A 19,644-nucleotide genomic window follows, 5' to 3' on the forward strand; every position below is an offset into this window, starting at 1 on the left:
AAAGGCAATTAATTAAAATGCCATCTTCTATAACAATTAAAAACAACACAGAACTTCCCATCAATAAGGGACCAGTTAAATGAACTCTGGTGAAGCCATACCTGCTGTCACAAAAAAAAAAAAAAAAAAAGAGGGGGTAGGAATGTATATACATTTTCTGGGTGATTAGAAGTCATCTGATATAAAGAGGCGGAGAAGGCAATGGCAACCCACTCCAGTACTCTTGCCTGGAAAATCCCATGGATGGAGGAGCCTGGTGGGCTGCAGTCCATGAGGTTGCTAAGAGTCGGACACGGCTGAGCGAATTCACTTTCACTTTTCACTTTCATGCATTGGAGAAGGAAATGGCAACCCACTCCAGTGTTCTTGCCTGGAGAATCCCAGGGACGGGGGAGCCTGGTGGGCTGCCAACTATTGGGTCGCACAGGGTCGGACACGACTGAAGTGACTTAGCAGCAGCAGCAGCAGATATAAAGAGGAAGATGAACTCTAATCACCCAGAAGATGTATATATATTCCTAAGGAACCTATAATCAGGACTAGTTTTTTTAGGTAACAGTTTAATTGAGATATATTAATAGCTCACATGTCATAAAATTTACCCACTTAAAGCACATAATTCAATGTTTTTCAGTTATTTTTAGAGCATTTTAATCACTCCAAAAAAGAATCCCTGTCCATTTCAGCAGTCACGCCGTCTCATTTCTACCAGCCTTCCTAGCCCTAGGCAAGCACTAATCTACTTTCTGGGTCTATAGATTTGACTACTCTGTATATTTCGTATAAAGGAAACCATACAATCTGCGGTCCTTTGTGACTGGCTTCTTTCACTCAGTCTCATTTTCAAGGTTCTCCTGTGTTGAACATGTGTCTGTATCCCGTTCCTATTCACCGTCAAATATCATCATCAAATCATTCAGCCGTAGAGATATGTCACCTGTTTATCCAATCATCAGAGGATGAACCTTTGGGCTCTCCACTCTTTGGCTATTATGAATTAAGCTACTATGAACATTCACATACAAGTTTTCATTTCTCTTTCATTTCTCTCTTCCATACACCTAGGCATGGGAATTGCTGGACAATATGGTAATTCTGTATTAACCTTCCGAAGAAGTGGTAGACTGTTTTCCAAAATGGCTGCACCATTTCACATTCCATCCAGCAATGTATGAAGGCTTCAATTTCTGCATATCCTCAGCAACACTTGTTACTGTGATTCTGATTACAGCTATTTTCTCATGTGTTTATGGGCCATCTGTATATCTCCTTTGGAGATATGTCTATTTAGATCCTTTACCTTTTTAAAAGACTGGATTCATGTCAAAGTATGGCAAAGGCACCACAACATTATAAAGCAATTATCCTCCAATTAAAATTAATTAAAAATTTTTTTTAATTTTAAAAAGGTTGGATTATTTATCTTTTCAATCACTGACTTGTAAGAAGTTCTTCACATATTCTAAAAATGTGCACCTTGTGAGATACATGACATATATATATATATTTATAATATATTTACAAATATTTTCTCCCATTCTGTGGCTTGTGTTTTTTACTTTCTTGATGGTAACCTTTGAAGCATCACAGTTTTAACTTTGATAAAGTTCAAATCATCTATTTTTTCTTTGATAGCTTATGCTTTTGGTATCATAGCTTTCAAAAACATTTCCTACTCTAAGAATCGCATACAGATAAGTAATTATTTACCAAGGTTAACTAAAATAAAGCAAAACAATAAGTGCAGAATAGTGTGCAGGCTACTAGTTATGTAAGAAATTTTTAAAATTATCATTAAATACATATGTGTTTGCTTACATATTTATTAAATATCACTGAAAGGATAAAAAACATCTGATAATATTGGTTGCCTCTGGGGAAGAGGAGCTGGTTGGGGTGAGGAGAGACACATATCAACTGTACACACTTAGATACTTTTTGAGTTTTGAACCATTTGAGTAACTACCTATTCAAAATATAATTATACATAAAATTTAAATTTAGAAAAAAACAGATATTCTGTGTTGAATCCCAAGAATATTCTACACAACCAGAAAAAAAAAACCTAAAATCAAATAAAGATTGAGAGTCATCTGCTGCTGCTGCTGCTGCTGCTGCTAAGTCGCTTCAGTCGTGTCCGACTCTATGCAACCCCATAGACGGCAGCCCACCAGGCTCCCCCGTCCCTGGGATTCTCCAGGCAAGAACACTGGAGTGGGTTGCCATTTCCTTCTCCGACGCATGAAAGTGGAAAGTGAAAGTGAAGTCACTCAGTCGTGTCTGACTCTTAGTGACCCCATGGACTGCAGCCCACCAGGCTCCTCCGTCCATGGGATTTTCCAGGCAAGAGTACTGGAGTGGGGGTGCCATTGCCTTCTCCGTGCGAGTCATCAGATATAATCTAATCACATTTTTGCAACCAAAAACTGAATCAATTTCTTCTGAGTAACTAAAATGAATTTCAGAACATCATTTCCTTAAAACAATCTGCTTCCTACATATTGTGAATAGGCAGAAAATAGCAAATCATTTTGTTTGGCACAGAAAAGACGTCAAATTTTATACTTCATGAGGGAAAGGTCATGTGTAGAACAAGCAAGGCCATAAAGCTGCATGGATTTTCTCCATATATTTAAGGAAACAGCAATGGTAACTATAGTGATGGGGAAAAAATCTTTTCCCTCTTCTGTTACTGAAAACAATAAGATGAAATTAAAAGTTTTAAATAAGATAAAAACATAATCCTGCCACCTTACCCTATTTTATTTTTAGTGAGTGTGATTCTTCATCCACACACAGCTATAATCAATATATACTTAGCAATGTATATGCTGTTTTTCACTGTTTGTACAGAAGTATTCCAAACTACCGTTTGCAATGCTGCTCAATGAGGTGATGATATTAACAATTTAATTAGTGAGTCACATAATATAAAAGCGTTAAGGTTTTATCCAACTTTTCACTACTATTAATCATGCCAGGCAAATAGTTTTTTATATATACTTCTTTTGAATTTTTTCCTAGGTTTGAGGTCAAAGATATTATTCAATAGCTTTACCATACCATAAAAATATTCATGGTGCTTTAGACATATCCCAATACAGCTTTCCAAAAAGTATGCCAATTAGAAAAACTAACAGAAGTGCATTAATGTACAGTTTCACTGTAACTTCACCAGCATTGAATATTATCATTTTTGACTTTTGGTAGAAGTAAAAAGTTAACCTTAAAATGATCATTTTTTAAAAATACTGCATTTAACTTTAAGATAATTTTTGAAGCCTGTATATACAGGATCACGCAAAACAGAGTGAATGAACTTTTTCTTAAAAAAGGCCAGACAGTAGATATTTTAGGCTTGCAGGTCATAAGGTCTGTGTTCAACTACTCAGCTCTGCCATTGTAGCTCCAAAGCAGCCATAAACAATACATAAGCATGGCTAGGTTCCAATAAAACTTTATTTACAAAAATAGCTGGCTGGCCCACAGACCATAGCGTGTATTGACTATGATCTACAATATAGAAAGCAAGATAGTCACATCTTTCACATTGTATGTATCTAATCAGTAAAATATCATGTTGCTGCTGCTGCTAAGTCGTTTCAGTCGTGTCCAACTCTGTGCGACCCCACAAAGGCAGCCCACCAGGCTCCCCCATCCCTGGGATTCTCCAGGCAAGAACACTGGAGTGGGTTGCCATTTCCTTCTCCAATGCATGAAAGTGAAAAGTGAAAGTGAAGTCGCTCAGTGGTATCCGACTCTATCGACCCCCTGGACTGCAGCCTACCAGGCTCCTCCATCCACGGAATTTAAAATATCATAAGCTTCAACTAAAGTAGAGATAAAAGATGTAGGTTTGGGATTATGTTTTTCTCCTAAGGCATCACTGTATATCTCCATTTCTTTTTTTTCTTTTAATAAATAAATTAATGCTCAAAAATTTCCCTAAAAACTAGAAGACACAAATAAACATCTATAACTAAACAGAGAAAGCTAAACCTCAGGATATTTTTACAGCACTGCCACTTTAGTAAAGTTGGTCATCTAGGAAAAAAAGGAATTAAGACCAGAGGTGTCCTTTAAAAACGCAGTCTGAAGGGCTCCTTTTGGGAACTTCTGACTATGTATTTATTGTAGGAGGTGGAGAAGGAAAGATGTCCTGATCTCTTACAAGTTTTAATCCCAAATTTCCATTTGTCTGCTGGACCTCTCCACTTGGCAGCTCTAACTCAAACTGTTTGAAAGTGAACTATATTCTTTCCCTAGTGTCTTAGAACTACCTGCTTACAGTAATGTCATTTCCAAATCACCCAGGCTTGCAACCTGGCTTGCAACCTGGCTTGCAACCAGGCTTGCTCTCAGAGTCACCCGAGAGCCTGGCACATGACAAGCATACAGTAAAGAGGTAGTTGGTCAGTGTGTTCATTCATTCGCTTGTTCATCCATTCATTCATTCGCCCACTCATTCACTCTTCCATTCCGTCCTCCACTGCATTCAGTTGCCAAGTCTGTCACTACATTTCCTACATTAGTCAAGGGAATTTCTTCTTTTCTCCTGTTGCCACTACTTTAGTTCAGACTAACAGGTTTAATTGATGTCTTTATCATTTTCATCTTCCAAAAGATATCTCCAATATGTCAATACTGCAATAAATAAATCATTGATAACCCCCATCTACCAACCAATTTTGGAGTAGGAAATGGCAACCCACTCCAGTATTCTTGCCTGGAGAAGCCCCTGGACAGAGGAGCCTGGCAGGCTACAGTCCATCGGGTCTCAAGAGTCAGACACGACTGAGCGACTTTCAGTTCACCAACCAATTTAAGTTTGTGAAAGTGAAAGTGTTAGTTGCTCAGTCAAGTCCGACTCTTTGTGACCCCATTGACTGTGGCCTGCCAGGCTTCTCTGTCCGTGGAATTCTCCAGGCAATAATACTGGAGTGGGTTGCCATTCCCTTTTCCAGGGAATCTTCCTGACTCAGGAATTGAACCTGGGTCTCCTGCATTGCAGGCAGATTCATTACTGTCTGAGCCACCAGGAAATCCCCTAATTTAAGTTTCAGTTCAGTTCAGTTCAGTCATTCAGTCGTGTCTCACTCTTTGCGAGCCCATGAGTTGCAGCACGCCAGGCCTCCCTGTCCATCACCAACTCCAAACACACCTAATATCCAAGATTTTTCACAATCTGGTCCCATTCAGGAATCAGCCTTTATCTGCTAATACTCCTTTTCTGGCAATCCTTGGATTCAAAGTTGAGCCATTCAATATTCCCCTTGTATCCCCATCCCAAACCAATCACAGTATTTGCACCTGAGTCCTCATCCCATTAGCTGACCTCAACTGTCCTAAAATTCCCTAATCCCTACACATTCAAGTCTTACACATCTACCTGTCAGGTCACTCATGAAGTCTTACTCTATTCTCTATTCTGTACTTACCTCCTCTTAGACGGGAAACATCTTAAAGATACCACACGTCAACTACCGCTATCCACAAGTGTCTAAAAGAATACCTTGAACACTGGAAAGTTCAACAGAAGTTTGCAGAATGGATGATAGAACTAAAATCACTTCCCTTCTTCTGAGTAGTAGCTTTCAGTCAATAGCAACTGTTTCAATTAAGATTTGTTGATGACATAAATTCTCTTGCTTTACCGTGTTCATTCCAGTGTATCAACGGAGACAGTATCACCTTCCACACAGAGTTTTGGTTGTTCCCGTCTCCCACTAGCTTTTCATCAGGATAATTGAAAAAGGCAGTAATAGTAATAGTAGTAATAATAGCAGTAGCAACAGTAGTAGTAGAGGTAGTAGCAATTTAATATATATGTATAGCGGCTAACATTCTTTGCAGGCATACTCTATCAGCCACTGTTCTAAAACACTTACACGTATTAACTCATTTAATCCTCATAAGAACACTCTGAATTAGATATGATTGTTATCCTTATCAAATACACTTTCCCAAACTTCTTATTCATCATTATACACTAGCCCTCTCAGCACAGCACTAATCACCTTGTCCACTCCTCCAGATTGAATTAGGAAAGATGCAGATATGTGTAAGTAGCCACACACTCAAAAGAATTCTTGGGAAAGTTCTGACTAGAAACAGATGTCTATACCATCTTGTATTATACAAAAATGAAATCTCTTTTGCACAACACAAAGCACATGTAAGATGCTGGATAACTGCTTGCTCACTTCTTTTTGCCTTCCTTCACTCCTCCCTTTCACCTTCCTTCCTCTTCCCTCCTTCCTTTTGCCCCTTGCCTCCTCCCTCCCTTCCTTCCTTTCTTCCTTTCTTCTTTTCTAATAGAACTTACTTTAGGTCTCTAAGATAAATTATTTGTGTTTTTATCTATTTAATATTTGCCTCTCAAACTGAAAAGCTAGTTCAGCAAAACTAGTGGGCATACCCGTCAAGCTAATGGCTCTCTCTCTCTCTCTCAAGCCTTTAGTGCTGCTAGACACAGAACAGGCCCTCGAATATTTAGATGAATGATTGAATGCAAGAAACAAGAAAGGGAGATAAGGAGAAAGCGGGAAGGAGGGAACGCTTGATGGGCTTGCTGGCATCTTGACTTAGACACATGCCATCTCAGCCACCGAGCAGCTTGACCAGTTTACCAGGAAAGCTGCTTAATTACCAGTAAACATGACATTGCCTTATAGACTCTATAGTATCAGGACTAGAAAGGTTGTGTGTTTGTGTTTCCCTAACACTTTATTTTATCCCTTCTGCCCAACTTTCTCACACTGGTCCCCCTGCAGTATGGTGAAAAGTCAAGCTATAAAAGCAAAGCACAGATAACAAGTTTGGATAAGAGGTCAACTTGTAATCCTTTTCATGATCATTCTCCCTGCTCTCTACAACTCTTCCTAAGCAAGCACACACAACACCCCAGGATGACTACTAAGGGCTTCCCTCATCTCTTAACTTTCTATTCTGAACTAGTCTAATCAGCTGACTATCAGCCACTGCAAGTGGTGGCAGAATTCAGCAATCAAGCCTGGGTTAGGAACCTGACTGGGGAGTTCAGAAATTCCCTGGCACCACTCTAACTGTCTCTTTAATTTACATTCACATGCCCAGAAGCCTGACCCAAAGTTAATGGGAATGTAAATTCTCAACCCTCTGAGCCCAGTTACAACTAACACATGCACAAGCACACAGATCTACCCAGTTTCGTTCCAGTCACCACCTTGACCTTGACCTTGACCTTGACAGGTACCAACACTTTAGAAAATCTCCAACCAGCAACACCTGCCAAGGTCCCCTCTTGCAGGCACCTTTTCCAAGAAACACAACTCGAAGGAAGCAAAACAGACTTAGCCCAGGCTGTGAAGACACTTTTTACAACTGGATCCAACACAACTCGAAGCTCAAAAGCAAGTAAACAGAGGCTAAAATCTAGTTAGATGGAAGCAATTTTCCTATCAAATAGTCTTCCAAAGTTCTATGATAAATTGCTCATGCAACCACTTCTGTCACATCCAATTAAGTTTGAGTCACATTTTTATTTACACTTACCTCCGCCACTCGGTGGGTGGAACTAAACCGAGGTGGTAAACCAGCCAAAACACAGTGTTGGTGGGTGGCATTGAGATCATCTGCAGGAAAAATACCAAAAATTAAAGGAAAAAAAGCATCCAACACGCCACTTATCAGTCACTAAATAGTATTTAAATTACAAAGTAAACAGTAAATCCATCATTCAAGAAGAATGACAAGAACCAAAAATATAACAATTACTTTGTATAATCTAAACTATTTTTTGCAAGTAGGATGACTTTATATAGAGAGATAAATAGATATAGATAGATAGATATATCAGAGAAGGCGATGGCACCCCACTCCAGTACTCTTGCCTGGAAAATCCCATGGATGGAGGAGCCTGGTAGGCTGTAGTCCATGGGGTCGCTAAATGTAGGACACGACTGACCGAGTTCACTTTCACTTTTCACTTTCATGCATTGGAGAAGGAAATGGCAACCCACTCCAGCGTTCTTGCCTGGAGAATCCCAGGGACGGGGGGAGCCTGGTGGGCTGCCGTCTCTGGGGTCACACAGAGTCAGACACGACTGAAGTGACTTAGCAGCAGTAGCAGCAGATATACATATATGTGTGCATATATATATATAGTCATATGGTATAAAACCATTGTGGGGTAAAGCCATCAAAAACCATGACACTTTCAATAGAGAAAGGGGATGTGATTAATAATTACTTTAGGACAACAGGCGTAAACCAGCACTGTACTTAGCCAACAGGCTATATGGTCACCCTACTTACCTGTAGTCTTATGATACCCACTCAGCACTATTTATGGGTTGAACTTCTCTTTTTCATTATACATCTAATTCTACTCATGCTTTATGAATAAGCCAAAATTCTTTCGTATTCTTTGGAATTGAACATCTTTCATCTGAAAATCTGCCTCCTGCCCTCCCCAATCAAAGTATCAATTTTGCCCTAACAATTTTCCAGGCAGCAAACCAACCAACTCAGCACGTTGCAATGCTTTGGCTCTCAGAACAGAATTCAAGCCTACAGATTCATGACCCAAGAATGGAGTAGGTGGTGAATTCATCAGCTAAAGAATATGCCTGAAACCACATGCAATTGGAGAAAATTCAATGGCCAAGTTCTTGTGTATTCTATGAAATGATGCCACATGTGAGGCAAAAATCTGTATCACCTCTGTTTAGAGCATTGCTTCTATTCCTCTGTTAGTAAGAAGAGAACCAGACTGTCCCTGGCAACACATGACTTCCTACATAAGCGACAAAGACTTCTTAGGAAGATACCAAGAAAGACAACGATTTAAATTAGGAGGCAAAGACCAACTACATGTCAGCAAAAACAACCTATAAAATTTCCTCTAAACATAAGAGAGGAAACACAAAATGCCAATTGCAGGACATTTGTTTATGGATCTTAGGGAGTAGTCATGACAAGGATGGGCTTCCCAGGTGGCAAAGAATTCATCAACCAACGCAGGAGACACAGGCAATACAGGTTCAATCCCTGGGTGGGGAAGATCCTCTGGAGAAGAAAATGGCAACCCACTCAGTATTCTTGCCTGGAAAACCCCATGGACACAGGAGCCTGGCGGGCTACAGTCCATGGGGTTGCAAAGAGTCAGACACAACTAAGTGATGAGCACTGAGAATGATGACAAGGTTGACCTTCTTGCCTTATACAACTATAAAACACAGGAAGACAGAGCATGACATAACCCCAAATACAAGAGAAATTAAATAGGTGAGTCCTACAATTGCCTGGCTTTCCAGCTGGAAACAGTTTCAGAGCCACAGAGTAGGGAGGGAGAAGTCAGAATTCTGAGTGTTCAGCTTTCCTTCCTGCTGAGTTGTGAAGACAAAGAGTAGGAAGACCAGGGAGCAGAGATCTGTAAGGCAGAATACTGCAATAGAAGAACTTGCGCAGGGAGAGATCAAGGAGACATCTGCAGAAGGGTTCCTTCCAGTCTTTGACTCCACACTAAACTGTGCATATGTGAATGAAAACTTGCTCCAGGCAGGAAAAGAAGCTCCAGAAAGCTGTAGGAAAAGAAGCTCCAGAAACCTCAGGCTCACATTAGGCCAAGAACACCGTGTTCTCAGCGGCCAGAATGGCTCCTACTATCTGAGACAATAATAGATAGAGTCTTTGTGTTCGTGTCCTCATCGCTCAGTCATGACCAACTCTTCACGACCCCATGGACTGTAGCCCGCCAGGCTCCTCTGTCCATGGGATTCTCCAGGCAAGAATACTAGAGCAGGCTGCCACTTCCTCCTCCAGGGGATCTTTCCGACCCAGGGAACTAACCGGTGTCTCTTGCATCTTCTGTATTTGCAGGTGGATTCTTCACCACTGCACTGCCTGGCAAGGCCCAGATAAGAGTCTTTACAAAAGCATAGTCTTAGTAGTAAGGTTAAACAAGTCCTATATGAAAGGCTGCCCAAGATCCACCTAAAAGCTTAAAAGCAAGCCTCAAAAGAATCCAACTTATTCCAAATAATTTAATTACTCACTAGAGCAAAGTCCAACACTACTTAAAAGAGTATAACAAAATCAGACACCAATAAATAAAACTGGCCATAACCAGCATTCACCCAAAAAGTAACACAGAGAAATAAAAGATATATGATACAATAGATAACTAATGAGAACCTACCATACAGCATGAGGAATTCTACTCAATGCTTTGTGGTGACCTAAATGGGAAAGGAATATATATATATAACTGATAAACTGATTCACTTTGCTGTACAGTAGAAACTAACATACTGTAAAGCAATTATCCTCCAATTTAAAAAATTAAAATTAAATTAAAAAAAAATTTTTTTAAGTGTGGCTTAAGGCCTAAAGACGACTGGATGACCCTTCTCTCTTCAATTTGCCCTCTGAGGATTTCAGTTAAGGACACACCTGAGAATTTCTAGTTGATCTGAACTATTTTGTCTGAAGGGGGATTCAAAGCCGAACAAAAACAAAAAGCAGGGGTTGCAGGAGTTTCCCCAGGCCAGATGCCCATAAAGGACTGAAACAATTTCTAAGAAATATACAGATGCCATTCTCACCTATCCAAATAAAAGCCTTATTACTCCCCGGCTATTAACAGTGGGCTCTAAAGATATCACAAGGAGGGAGAAAATCATCTTAACAGACAGATTTCTTAAGAGCTTTTGTTCCGCTGAGGGGCAGCTCAAAGGCACTTAAGAAGGAAGACCAAGTGGCAAACACAACATTAGAAGTAACAGTCCGGGGTGTGTGCCTTTCTTTAAATCCTTGGCAACTCTCTAATCAAACGACTCTTTTGAAATTGCTCCCAAATGTCTCTAGTCCTTTATGACTTTTAGAAAGAACCCTGTATTTTCACTGTGGGACTTCTAATTTGTCTCAAACTCTAAATCTATGAACGTGGCTCAAACCTCATGGATTGTACATCTCAAAGGATGTACTAAAGATGCCCCCAGCTTTAAAGACTAATCCTAATAATTTTTAGAAAGAAAACATTAAAGAATGCCTATTTGCCAGAGTTATCTCAGAAAACAGCTAAAAAAACTGACTATACTCAGGAGCAATCAGAGTTTGTAGAATTTATTCAACAAAACAAATGGAAAAAGAGCTCTCACTCTTTGCAGGCTAAATGCTGCTTGCTCTATCAGTGGAAGGAGAGAACGCTGGACATTCACTGTAGCATGAAATCTCATCTCATATAAGAGACCACAGATGCAAAGGCATAATTCACGCTAGGGTGATCAGTTCATGCCCAGTACTTTCCTGGCTTTAATACAAAGTCCCGAATCCTGAGATCCTCTCCCCTACCCAGACAAACTGGGACAGCTGGTCACCCTAAATGTAACCCAGTCCTTATTTTCTTGGTTTTGTTGTCCAGTGTTTCACCAGGGGCTACTGCGTCCCCAAATTTCTTAAAGTAACAATCAGGAGCTTTGCTAAAGGCACTCCAGAGCTAAATAAGCCCAATACTGAAATCCAATCTTCCCACTTTCACACAATCACTGAAGCTTTTCATTCTTACTCACCTGTCCATTCTCATCCCTCAATCTTAATATTTATGACCTTATTTTTCCTAGATGTGGGGACATCCATGACTGAGGACATTTTCAGAATTTAATAGCCAATGGAAGGGGGGAAGGGAGTATTCCTGATGAGACGACAGTACAGACCCAGACCTCTACCTACCCCATTCCTAGATTCTCAATGAGACCATCAAAGAAATATCAAAAAAATGAAGACTCCTTTCAGTGCTCAATATCAGAGAAAGGTGCTCAATATGCCAGAAATTACAAGCAACTCTGCTGGATACAGTATAAGAGGAATGAGATTAAAGAAAGGTAGCACTGTACTATAAATCAATTATACTTCAATTAGGAAAAAATACCAGGACTTCCCTGGCAGGCCAGTGGTTAAGATCTCCCCATCCAAGGCAGGGGGTAAGGGTTCGATCCCCAGTCCAAAAGCTGCCCGTGTTTGCTCATACCGTGAGCATCCATACCACCCAAAGACAAAAACAAGTTATTCAGTGCGCTCCAGTTCATCAAATCTCTCATCTGACCCTGCAAAGGTGCATTTTCTGCCTTCAGGTGAAGTATTTAGCCAGGAATCTATACTAAGTTTTCATAGAACCAGTCTTAACACCAAGTTGCCTCTTAGCTGGTGCTAGTCTTCTTTCTATAAGGAAAAACAGGCAAGGAAAAAATTACTAAACTCGGGCAAAATTACTATAGTTCTAAGGAAAGGAACCAGTTTGACAGAAACTGCCTCTTCTGAAAAAGTGTTACTCAAATGGTCAGAAAAAAATTTTCATAAAAGTCTCAATTTTTCAAGAAGCCACTTGACTCAAGAAGGCACTGCACCTGTAATAATGTGGCAAAGTAATCATGAAGATGGAACAGCATGAGATCAGGAAAGGCTGCTTGGGGCTGATTTGTTTTTTTAGTAAGTCTGCCTTCATTTAAAACAGTAAGAGCCTGACTACACAACAGAATGCATGCTGCAGAAAAACCAAATCACCCAAGTGAATGGGAACTCAAGAAATTCTCCCAGAACTCAGACAGAAAACAAAAATTAGTGACAGAAAAAGATAAGAGATGAGGGGCAGATTAAGCCAAAAGAGACAGAACAGAAATCTTAGAAAGCAGAAAATAGAGCAATGAAAGAATAATCAAAGAAATAACAGAAGAATATTTTCCAAAGTTGTAAAAAGGCCTGAGTCTGTACTACAAAATGGCTAACCAAGTGCATAAACATTTTCCGTTCAAAAATTAAATATAAAATACGAAAAATGTCCAAAGAAAAAGCACAACTTGCTATAATAGGATCAAAATGGAGATGATTTCAGGTATCTCCTTACCATCAAATATTAGAGGTCAAGGGAACAATATCTATAGAGCTTTAAGGTGGAAACCTCCTTACTCAAGATTCCGATAGCCATTAAAGGAGATATGAATACATGTAGGTATAGTAAGTCACACTCAAACAATGCAAAGACTCAGAAAACACACTACCACCATTTCCCTATTAGCCTTCATCAAACAGTTAGAACCTATACTTTAGCTGACAAGATGGCAATCAAAATAATTAAAACCACAATATAAAAAGACTAGCAGGGAACATACAAGTTGTTAAATAATTTTAATACGGCTATTTAATTCAATGCTAGTATAATTAATGAGCTTCCATGGTGGCTCAATGGTAAAGAATCTGCCTGCCAATGTAGGAGACTCCAGTTCAATCCCTGGGTCGGGAAGATTCCCTGGAGAAGGGAATGGCAACCCATTCAGGTATTCCTGCCTGGAAAACTCCCTGGACAGAGGAGTCTGGTGGACTACAGTTCATGGGGTCACAAAGAGTTGGACATGACTTAGTGACGAAATAAGAACATAATAATAAATGAAAGTAAGTACACTTCATCTAAAAAATTTTCTATATTAAAATTTATTTTAGGGACTTCCCTGGTAGGCCAGTGGTTAAGACCTTAGGCTTCCAATGCAAGGGGCATGGGTTTGATCCCTGGATCAGGAACTAAGATCCCATATGCTGTGCTGCTGCTGCTGCTGCTAAGTCGCTTCAGTCGTGTCCGACTCTATGCGACCCCATAGACGGCAGCCCACCAGGCTCCCCCATCCCTGGGATTCTCCAGGCAAGAACACTGGAGTGGGTTGCCATTTCCTTCTCCAATGCATGAAAATGAAAAGTGAAAGTGAACTCGGTCAGTCGTGTCCTACATTTAGCGACCCCATGGACTGCAGCCTACCAGGCTCCTCCATCCACGGGATTTTCCAGGCAAGAGTACTGCAGTGGGGTGCCATTGCCATCTCCAACATGCTGTGCAGCAGGGTCAAAAATTTAAAAAAAAAAAAAATTTTTTTTTTTAAGAATTGTTTAAAAAAATCTAAGTCAAAAATTTTAAAGAGTATGTTTGTTTTTTTTTTTAATGCCCAGTAAAAGAACAGAAGAGCTGAATAAAGTAAGCATCAAGATGCATGTCAATAACATGTCAACAGAAAAATGGGCAAAAGATGATCAGCTAATAAATAGTAATAGAAAGAAGAATACAAATGGCCATGAAAACATGGAAAGTGTTCAACATCATCAACAAGTAAGTGTACTTTAAAACAACAGCATGTTATTTTCACTCATTAAATTGGAGAAAACATTTTTAATTGTAATGCCTGGTGTTGCCTAGGGCGCAATAAGGTAGGTTGGTAAAAGGAACTGATAAACACATTTCATACACTGTAGGTAGGAAGGCAAACTGAGAACATTCTGAAGAACAGTCTAACCATGCAATATGTACAGTCTTTACCTATCAACACTCTCATCCTTACTCAGGTGGCTCACTTCTAGTAACTCTTCCTAGAGAAATAACCATAGGTGCAGATAAAGATTAGGTACAAAGATGTTCACCAGAGAGATATATTTGATACCAAGGCACTGGTAATAAATGGCATGACAAAAGTAGAGGACTCCTATTTAAGCCATTTTTTAAAATCACATTTTCGAGGAATATTTAATAAGGAAAAATATTCAAGATATATAAGTATTGGAGAAAAAAGACAAAAAACTATTGGGAAAAAAACAAGATATAACACATTATTGTTGTTGCTGTTGTTCAGCTGCTCAGTCGTGTCCGACTCTGTGACCCCATAGACTGTAGCACACCAGGCTTCCCTGTCCTTCACTGTCTCCTGGAGTTTGCTCAAACCCATGTCCATTGAGTTGGTAATACAATCCAACCATCTCATCCTCTGTTGTTCCCGTCTCCTCTTGCCTTCAATTGTTCCTAGCATCAGGATCTTTCCCAACGAGTCAGCTCTTCACATCAGGTGGCTAAAGTATTAGGGCTTCAGCTTCAGCATCAGTCCTTCCAATGAATATTCAAGCTTGATTTCCTTTAGGATTGACTGGTTTGATCTCCTTGCAGTCCAAGGGACTCTCAAGTGTCTTTGCTAGCATCACAAATCGAAGGCATCAATTATTCAACACTCAGCCTTCTTTATGGTCCAACTCTCACAGCCATACATGACTACTGGAAAAACTTTAGCTTTGACAATGTTCACCTTTACCGGCAAAGTGATGTCTCTGCTTTTTAATACACTGTCTAGGTTTGTCATAGCTTTCCTTCCAAGGAGCAAGCGTCTTTTAATTTCATGGCTGCAGTCACCATCTGCAGTGATTTTGGAGCCCAAGAAAATAAAGAGTGTTGCTGTTTCCATTGTTTCCCATCTATTTGCCATGAAGTGATGGGACTGGATGCCATGATCTGTTTTTTGAGTGCTGAGTTTTAAGCCAGCTTTTTCACTCTCTTTCACCTTTATCAAGAAGCTCTTACGTTCCACTTTGCTCTCTGCCATTAGAGTGGTATCATCTGCATATCTGAGATTGTTGATATTTCTCCCAGCAATCTTGATTCCAGCTTGTGATTCATTCAGCCTGGCATTTCACATGATGTACTCTGCATATAAGTTAAATAAGGAAGGTGACAATATACAGGCTTGATGCACACCTTTCTCAATTTTGAACCAGTCTGGTGTTCCATGTCCGGTTCTAACTGTTGCTTCTTGACTTGCATACAGGATTCTCAGGAGACAGGTAAGGTGGCCTGGTATTCCCAAACATATCTAATATATTAATTTTCTAAACATCATATCTAATGATATTAATATCATATTAACATTATACCTAATACCATATAATCTGATATTAATTTTCGCATATTTGGGAAAACATATTTTCCCAGGTATAGGAAAAAAATGCTAGAAGGAATCACATCAAATAGTTATGAATGTTGCTAGCTCTGTGTGGTCATATTATGTGATGTATTTTTGTTATCCAATTTACACTTCCTTATAGTTTACAAATTCTTTACAGTAAGCATCAATTCTAATATTTCATTTTTAGCATCTCTGAATTTAGAGCACATCTTAAAATTGATTGTTTTTGGGGGAGTTGGTTTTTTCTTTTATTTATACATTTAAATTTGGCTGGGTGGGTCTTCATCGCTGTACACAGGCTTTCTCTAGTTGCTGTGCATGGGCTACTCATTGTGGTGGCTTCTCTGTTGCAGAGCACGGACTCTAGGGTGCAGATTTAAGTAGCTTCAGCTCACGGATTTAGTAGTTGTGGCTCACGGGCTCTAGAGCGCAGGCTTCATAGTTGTGGCACAGGGGCTTAGGTGCCCTGCGGAATGTGGGATTTTCCTGGACCAGGGATGGAACCCATGTCCCCTGCACTGGCAGGTAGATCCTTAACCATGGGACCACCAGAGAAGTCCTTCACAGCATCTTTGACTGGACAGCATACATTATTACTTTTGTACTTAACAATAAAAAATAAAACAGTAAGTATGATGACTTTTTTAAATGCAAAAGGGAATGCTCAATGAAGAGGTCCTCAGAAAAGAGATATTCATTCCCCAAAAAGAAATGAAAGAACACTGAAATCAGTAAGGGCAATAAGAGCTTTGGTTCGTTTTATACATCTTTTGCAGTGTATTTTCCAGGGGACTGAAAACTCTTTTATAGAAACAAGTACAGAGGTGAAGATGACCTCAGGGTACACACCTTTCTCTCTCTTTGTTTTCTAAGATTAACTTTTATGGAATGCTTATTTTATTGTTGGGCTGAGAAGAGAATACATTCTTGAGGTTAATCATTCATTCTTGATTTCTAAATCAGCAAAAGGAACTTTAATCCCACTTTAGGAAGGGCTGCCTTTTCTCATCCTGGTAGCAACTCTTCCCATGAGACAGAAGGGCAGAGGGGATCATGGAAATGGAGAGATGAGAAGGTTAGGTTAACAGAAAACTTGAATGAAGTCTCTTCTCTTCCCACTTTGTATATACAAAGCCACTGCTCCAGTGAACTCCAGGCCCCAGAACTTCCAAGTAAAGCTAATGAATGAAACTGGAATAGCCACTTAAACTTTTCAGTTCTGTTCCTTCAAACACCTTTTGACTACTTTCTTTAGTCACTTCTATTTCAATATCTGATTTTCCATTGGCAATTGAAGATAGTTTTTTTTTAAAAAAGCAAAAGTGTTAGTTGCTCAGTCATGTCCAGCTCTTTGTGACTCCATGGACTACAGCCTACCAGACTCTTCTGTCCATGTAATTCTCCAGGCAAGAATTCTGGAGTGGGTTGCCATTACCTTCTCCAGGGCATCTTCCTGACCCAGGGATTGAACCCTGGTCTCCTGCATTGCAGGCAGATTCTTTACCACCTGAGCCCCCACAGAAGCCCAAGATAAGGTTTCTGGCTAATACTTAGGGAGGAAATAAGGCTGTTCTCTCCAGATACTCGGCAAGTTCCTATTCTGTACAAGGCACTAAGTGCTGTGCACAGTACAGAAATACAATTAATAGTGGCTCTGAAAAACCTTAGCTCTAATAGGTGACATAAGACTGCTACATCAATTGCTACAGTCTGGAGGGAAAGAGAGTTATGGCAACCACACTGAATGGCTGGTGTCACTGTCACTGTGGCTATTAAATTTTTTTAATGTCAACCCTAAATAGGTGAGTTATATGTGTACCTAGAATGAAGGAGAAAATATAGCTAGGTGGAGTGAACAATATGAAAACGTAAGGGGAAAGAGGTATGCCAGGATCAGTTTTAGAACAAAGTCACTATAATGAACTAAGGACGATAATTTATACCTTTTTAAAATTTGTAGGAAATTTCCTGGCACTTTTGATGCCGTGTCCAGAAATCGTTGGAGAACTAAGATCCTGAAAGCCTCGAACTGTGTCAAAAAAAAAAAAAAAAAAGAAAGTTGAAATGTTTATTGGGCCTAGAAGAATTATTCCACAGAGACAGTTTAATGGGGGTATAGTGCCAGCACAGTAGTGGCGGTGGCTTAGTCGCTAAATCATGTCCAACTCTTGCAACCCCAGGGACTACAGCCTGCCAGGCTCCTCCGTCCATGGGATTCTCTAGGCAAGAATACTGGAGAGGGTTGCCATTTCCTTGTCCAGGACATCTTCCCCATCCAGGGATCAAACCTGTGTCTCTTTTGTCTCCTGCATTGCAGGCGGATTCTTTACCATTGAGCCACCAAGGAAGCCCAATGAGGACATTGGGCTTGAAATCTGCTGCAGGAACTGACTGATTCAAGAAAGTCAGATTCATTCCTGGTCTAGTCCTGAGCTCAGTCAACAAAAATCAATTAAATAAATAAATTTTTTTAAAGGTTTCATTCATGGTCATTCCCCCACTGTTTTTACAGAAGGAGCAAAGAGCATACACAGTATATGCAATCAAATTAAAAGCCTGAAAAATTCCTTCCCATAGCCTGTACTTTTATGAATTATGCTGTAGAGATAACCCAATAGCCAAAGAGGGCATAGTAAGACTGCCAGCCAGGGACTTCCCTGGTGGTCCAGTAGTTAAGAATACACCTTCCAATGCAGGAGACTGCATTCGATCGCTGGCTAGGGAACTAAGATTTCACATGCTGTGAGGCAACGAAGCCCAAGCTCCGCAACCAAAGAGCCAACGCTGCAATGAAGAGCCAGCAAGGCAATGAGAGATCCCACATGCTGCAACTGAAACCCGACAGAGCCAAAAGTAAATAAATAAATATTTAAAAAGAGACAGAGAGAGAGACTGCCACTCAACAGGGAACACTCCACCTACCAACCCGTATAGAGAATTATCTCAATACCACATGACTGATTGAATGAACCATAAGAGGTTAAAAGGCCTTCATAATTCATAGTAATATTATTATTCATCCTCAGCTTAAAAAAAAACACATAGGCACCTTTTTTTTTTTTTTAACCTTTGATGGTGTTCTTATAAAAAAAAACATGGAAGAGAATGTACAAATTGATCCAGACACTGTGTCATTTGGAAAATTCTATGATGCCACATCGTTATCTGGATTAGTTATGAGGAAGTAAAGCATGGGTCACTGAAGGAATAGACTGTCATGGAAGATTCTAAAAGCTGTCTCTAGAGATCCCAGAATATAAGATGAATGGCCATCTGTTTTGGCAGGGGTCTTTAAAACCTTTTCCAGCCAGGAGCTTTTAAGGATAGAATAAATATTTCCTTTTGCCTATACTGCCATGAATGAAGAGGAATTTCACTCATTGATTCAATATTTATTAAAGCACCTACCATGTTCAAAGTACTGTGGTGGGTCCTGGAGAGGGTACACATTTTGGGGAATCTAAAATATAGTAGTCAGAAGGCATTCTTAGAAAATTCCAGAAAAAGAACGAAGACACAGGACCTGAGTGACAACGGAATTCTCCTAGGAGTGCAATGAGAAGCAATCTCAGTAAAACTGTGTCAGATGGGTTTGAAGAAGGCAGTGTTTATCAAAACATTAACTAAGTCATATGATGCAACATCTAATAGCATCGAGCCAGCACCATGGCATGACTCTCCAGTCAGTAAAGACAGAGAAAGGCAGTGATGAACGCCAGGGAGAGAGGGAGAACCAAGCAACAAGAAAGCCACGGCTCGAACACAAAACCACCTCAATAACGCAGCGCGAGCCTGAGCTTTTGGTGAGGTCTGAAATCTTGACCTGACATTTGCAGCATGTTCTTTCAACTGATGTAAGTTTAGTGATTACAGTGGATGAGACCTTCTATGCAGGAGT

At 40.0% G+C, this 19,644-nt stretch overlaps 1 protein-coding gene across 4 annotated transcripts in view; it reads right to left on the reverse strand.

Annotated features, from left to right (window-relative positions):
- FTO (FTO alpha-ketoglutarate dependent dioxygenase) overlaps positions 1–19,644 on the reverse strand; it is a 423,247-nt gene that overhangs the window by 247,139 nt on the left and 156,464 nt on the right. For all 4 annotated transcript variants that reach the window (XM_005890937.2, XM_070388423.1, XM_070388422.1 and 1 more), the window contains one exon: positions 7,534–7,613. In XM_005890937.2, the coding sequence (XP_005890999.1) occupies positions 7,534–7,613 (80 nt within the window). The remainder of the gene's footprint in view (positions 1–7,533; positions 7,614–19,644) is intronic.

This window comes from Bos mutus, chromosome 18, assembly GCF_027580195.1.
Source record: "Bos mutus isolate GX-2022 chromosome 18, NWIPB_WYAK_1.1, whole genome shotgun sequence".
In the NCBI taxonomy this organism is placed as follows: Eukaryota; Metazoa; Chordata; class Mammalia; order Artiodactyla; family Bovidae; genus Bos; species Bos mutus.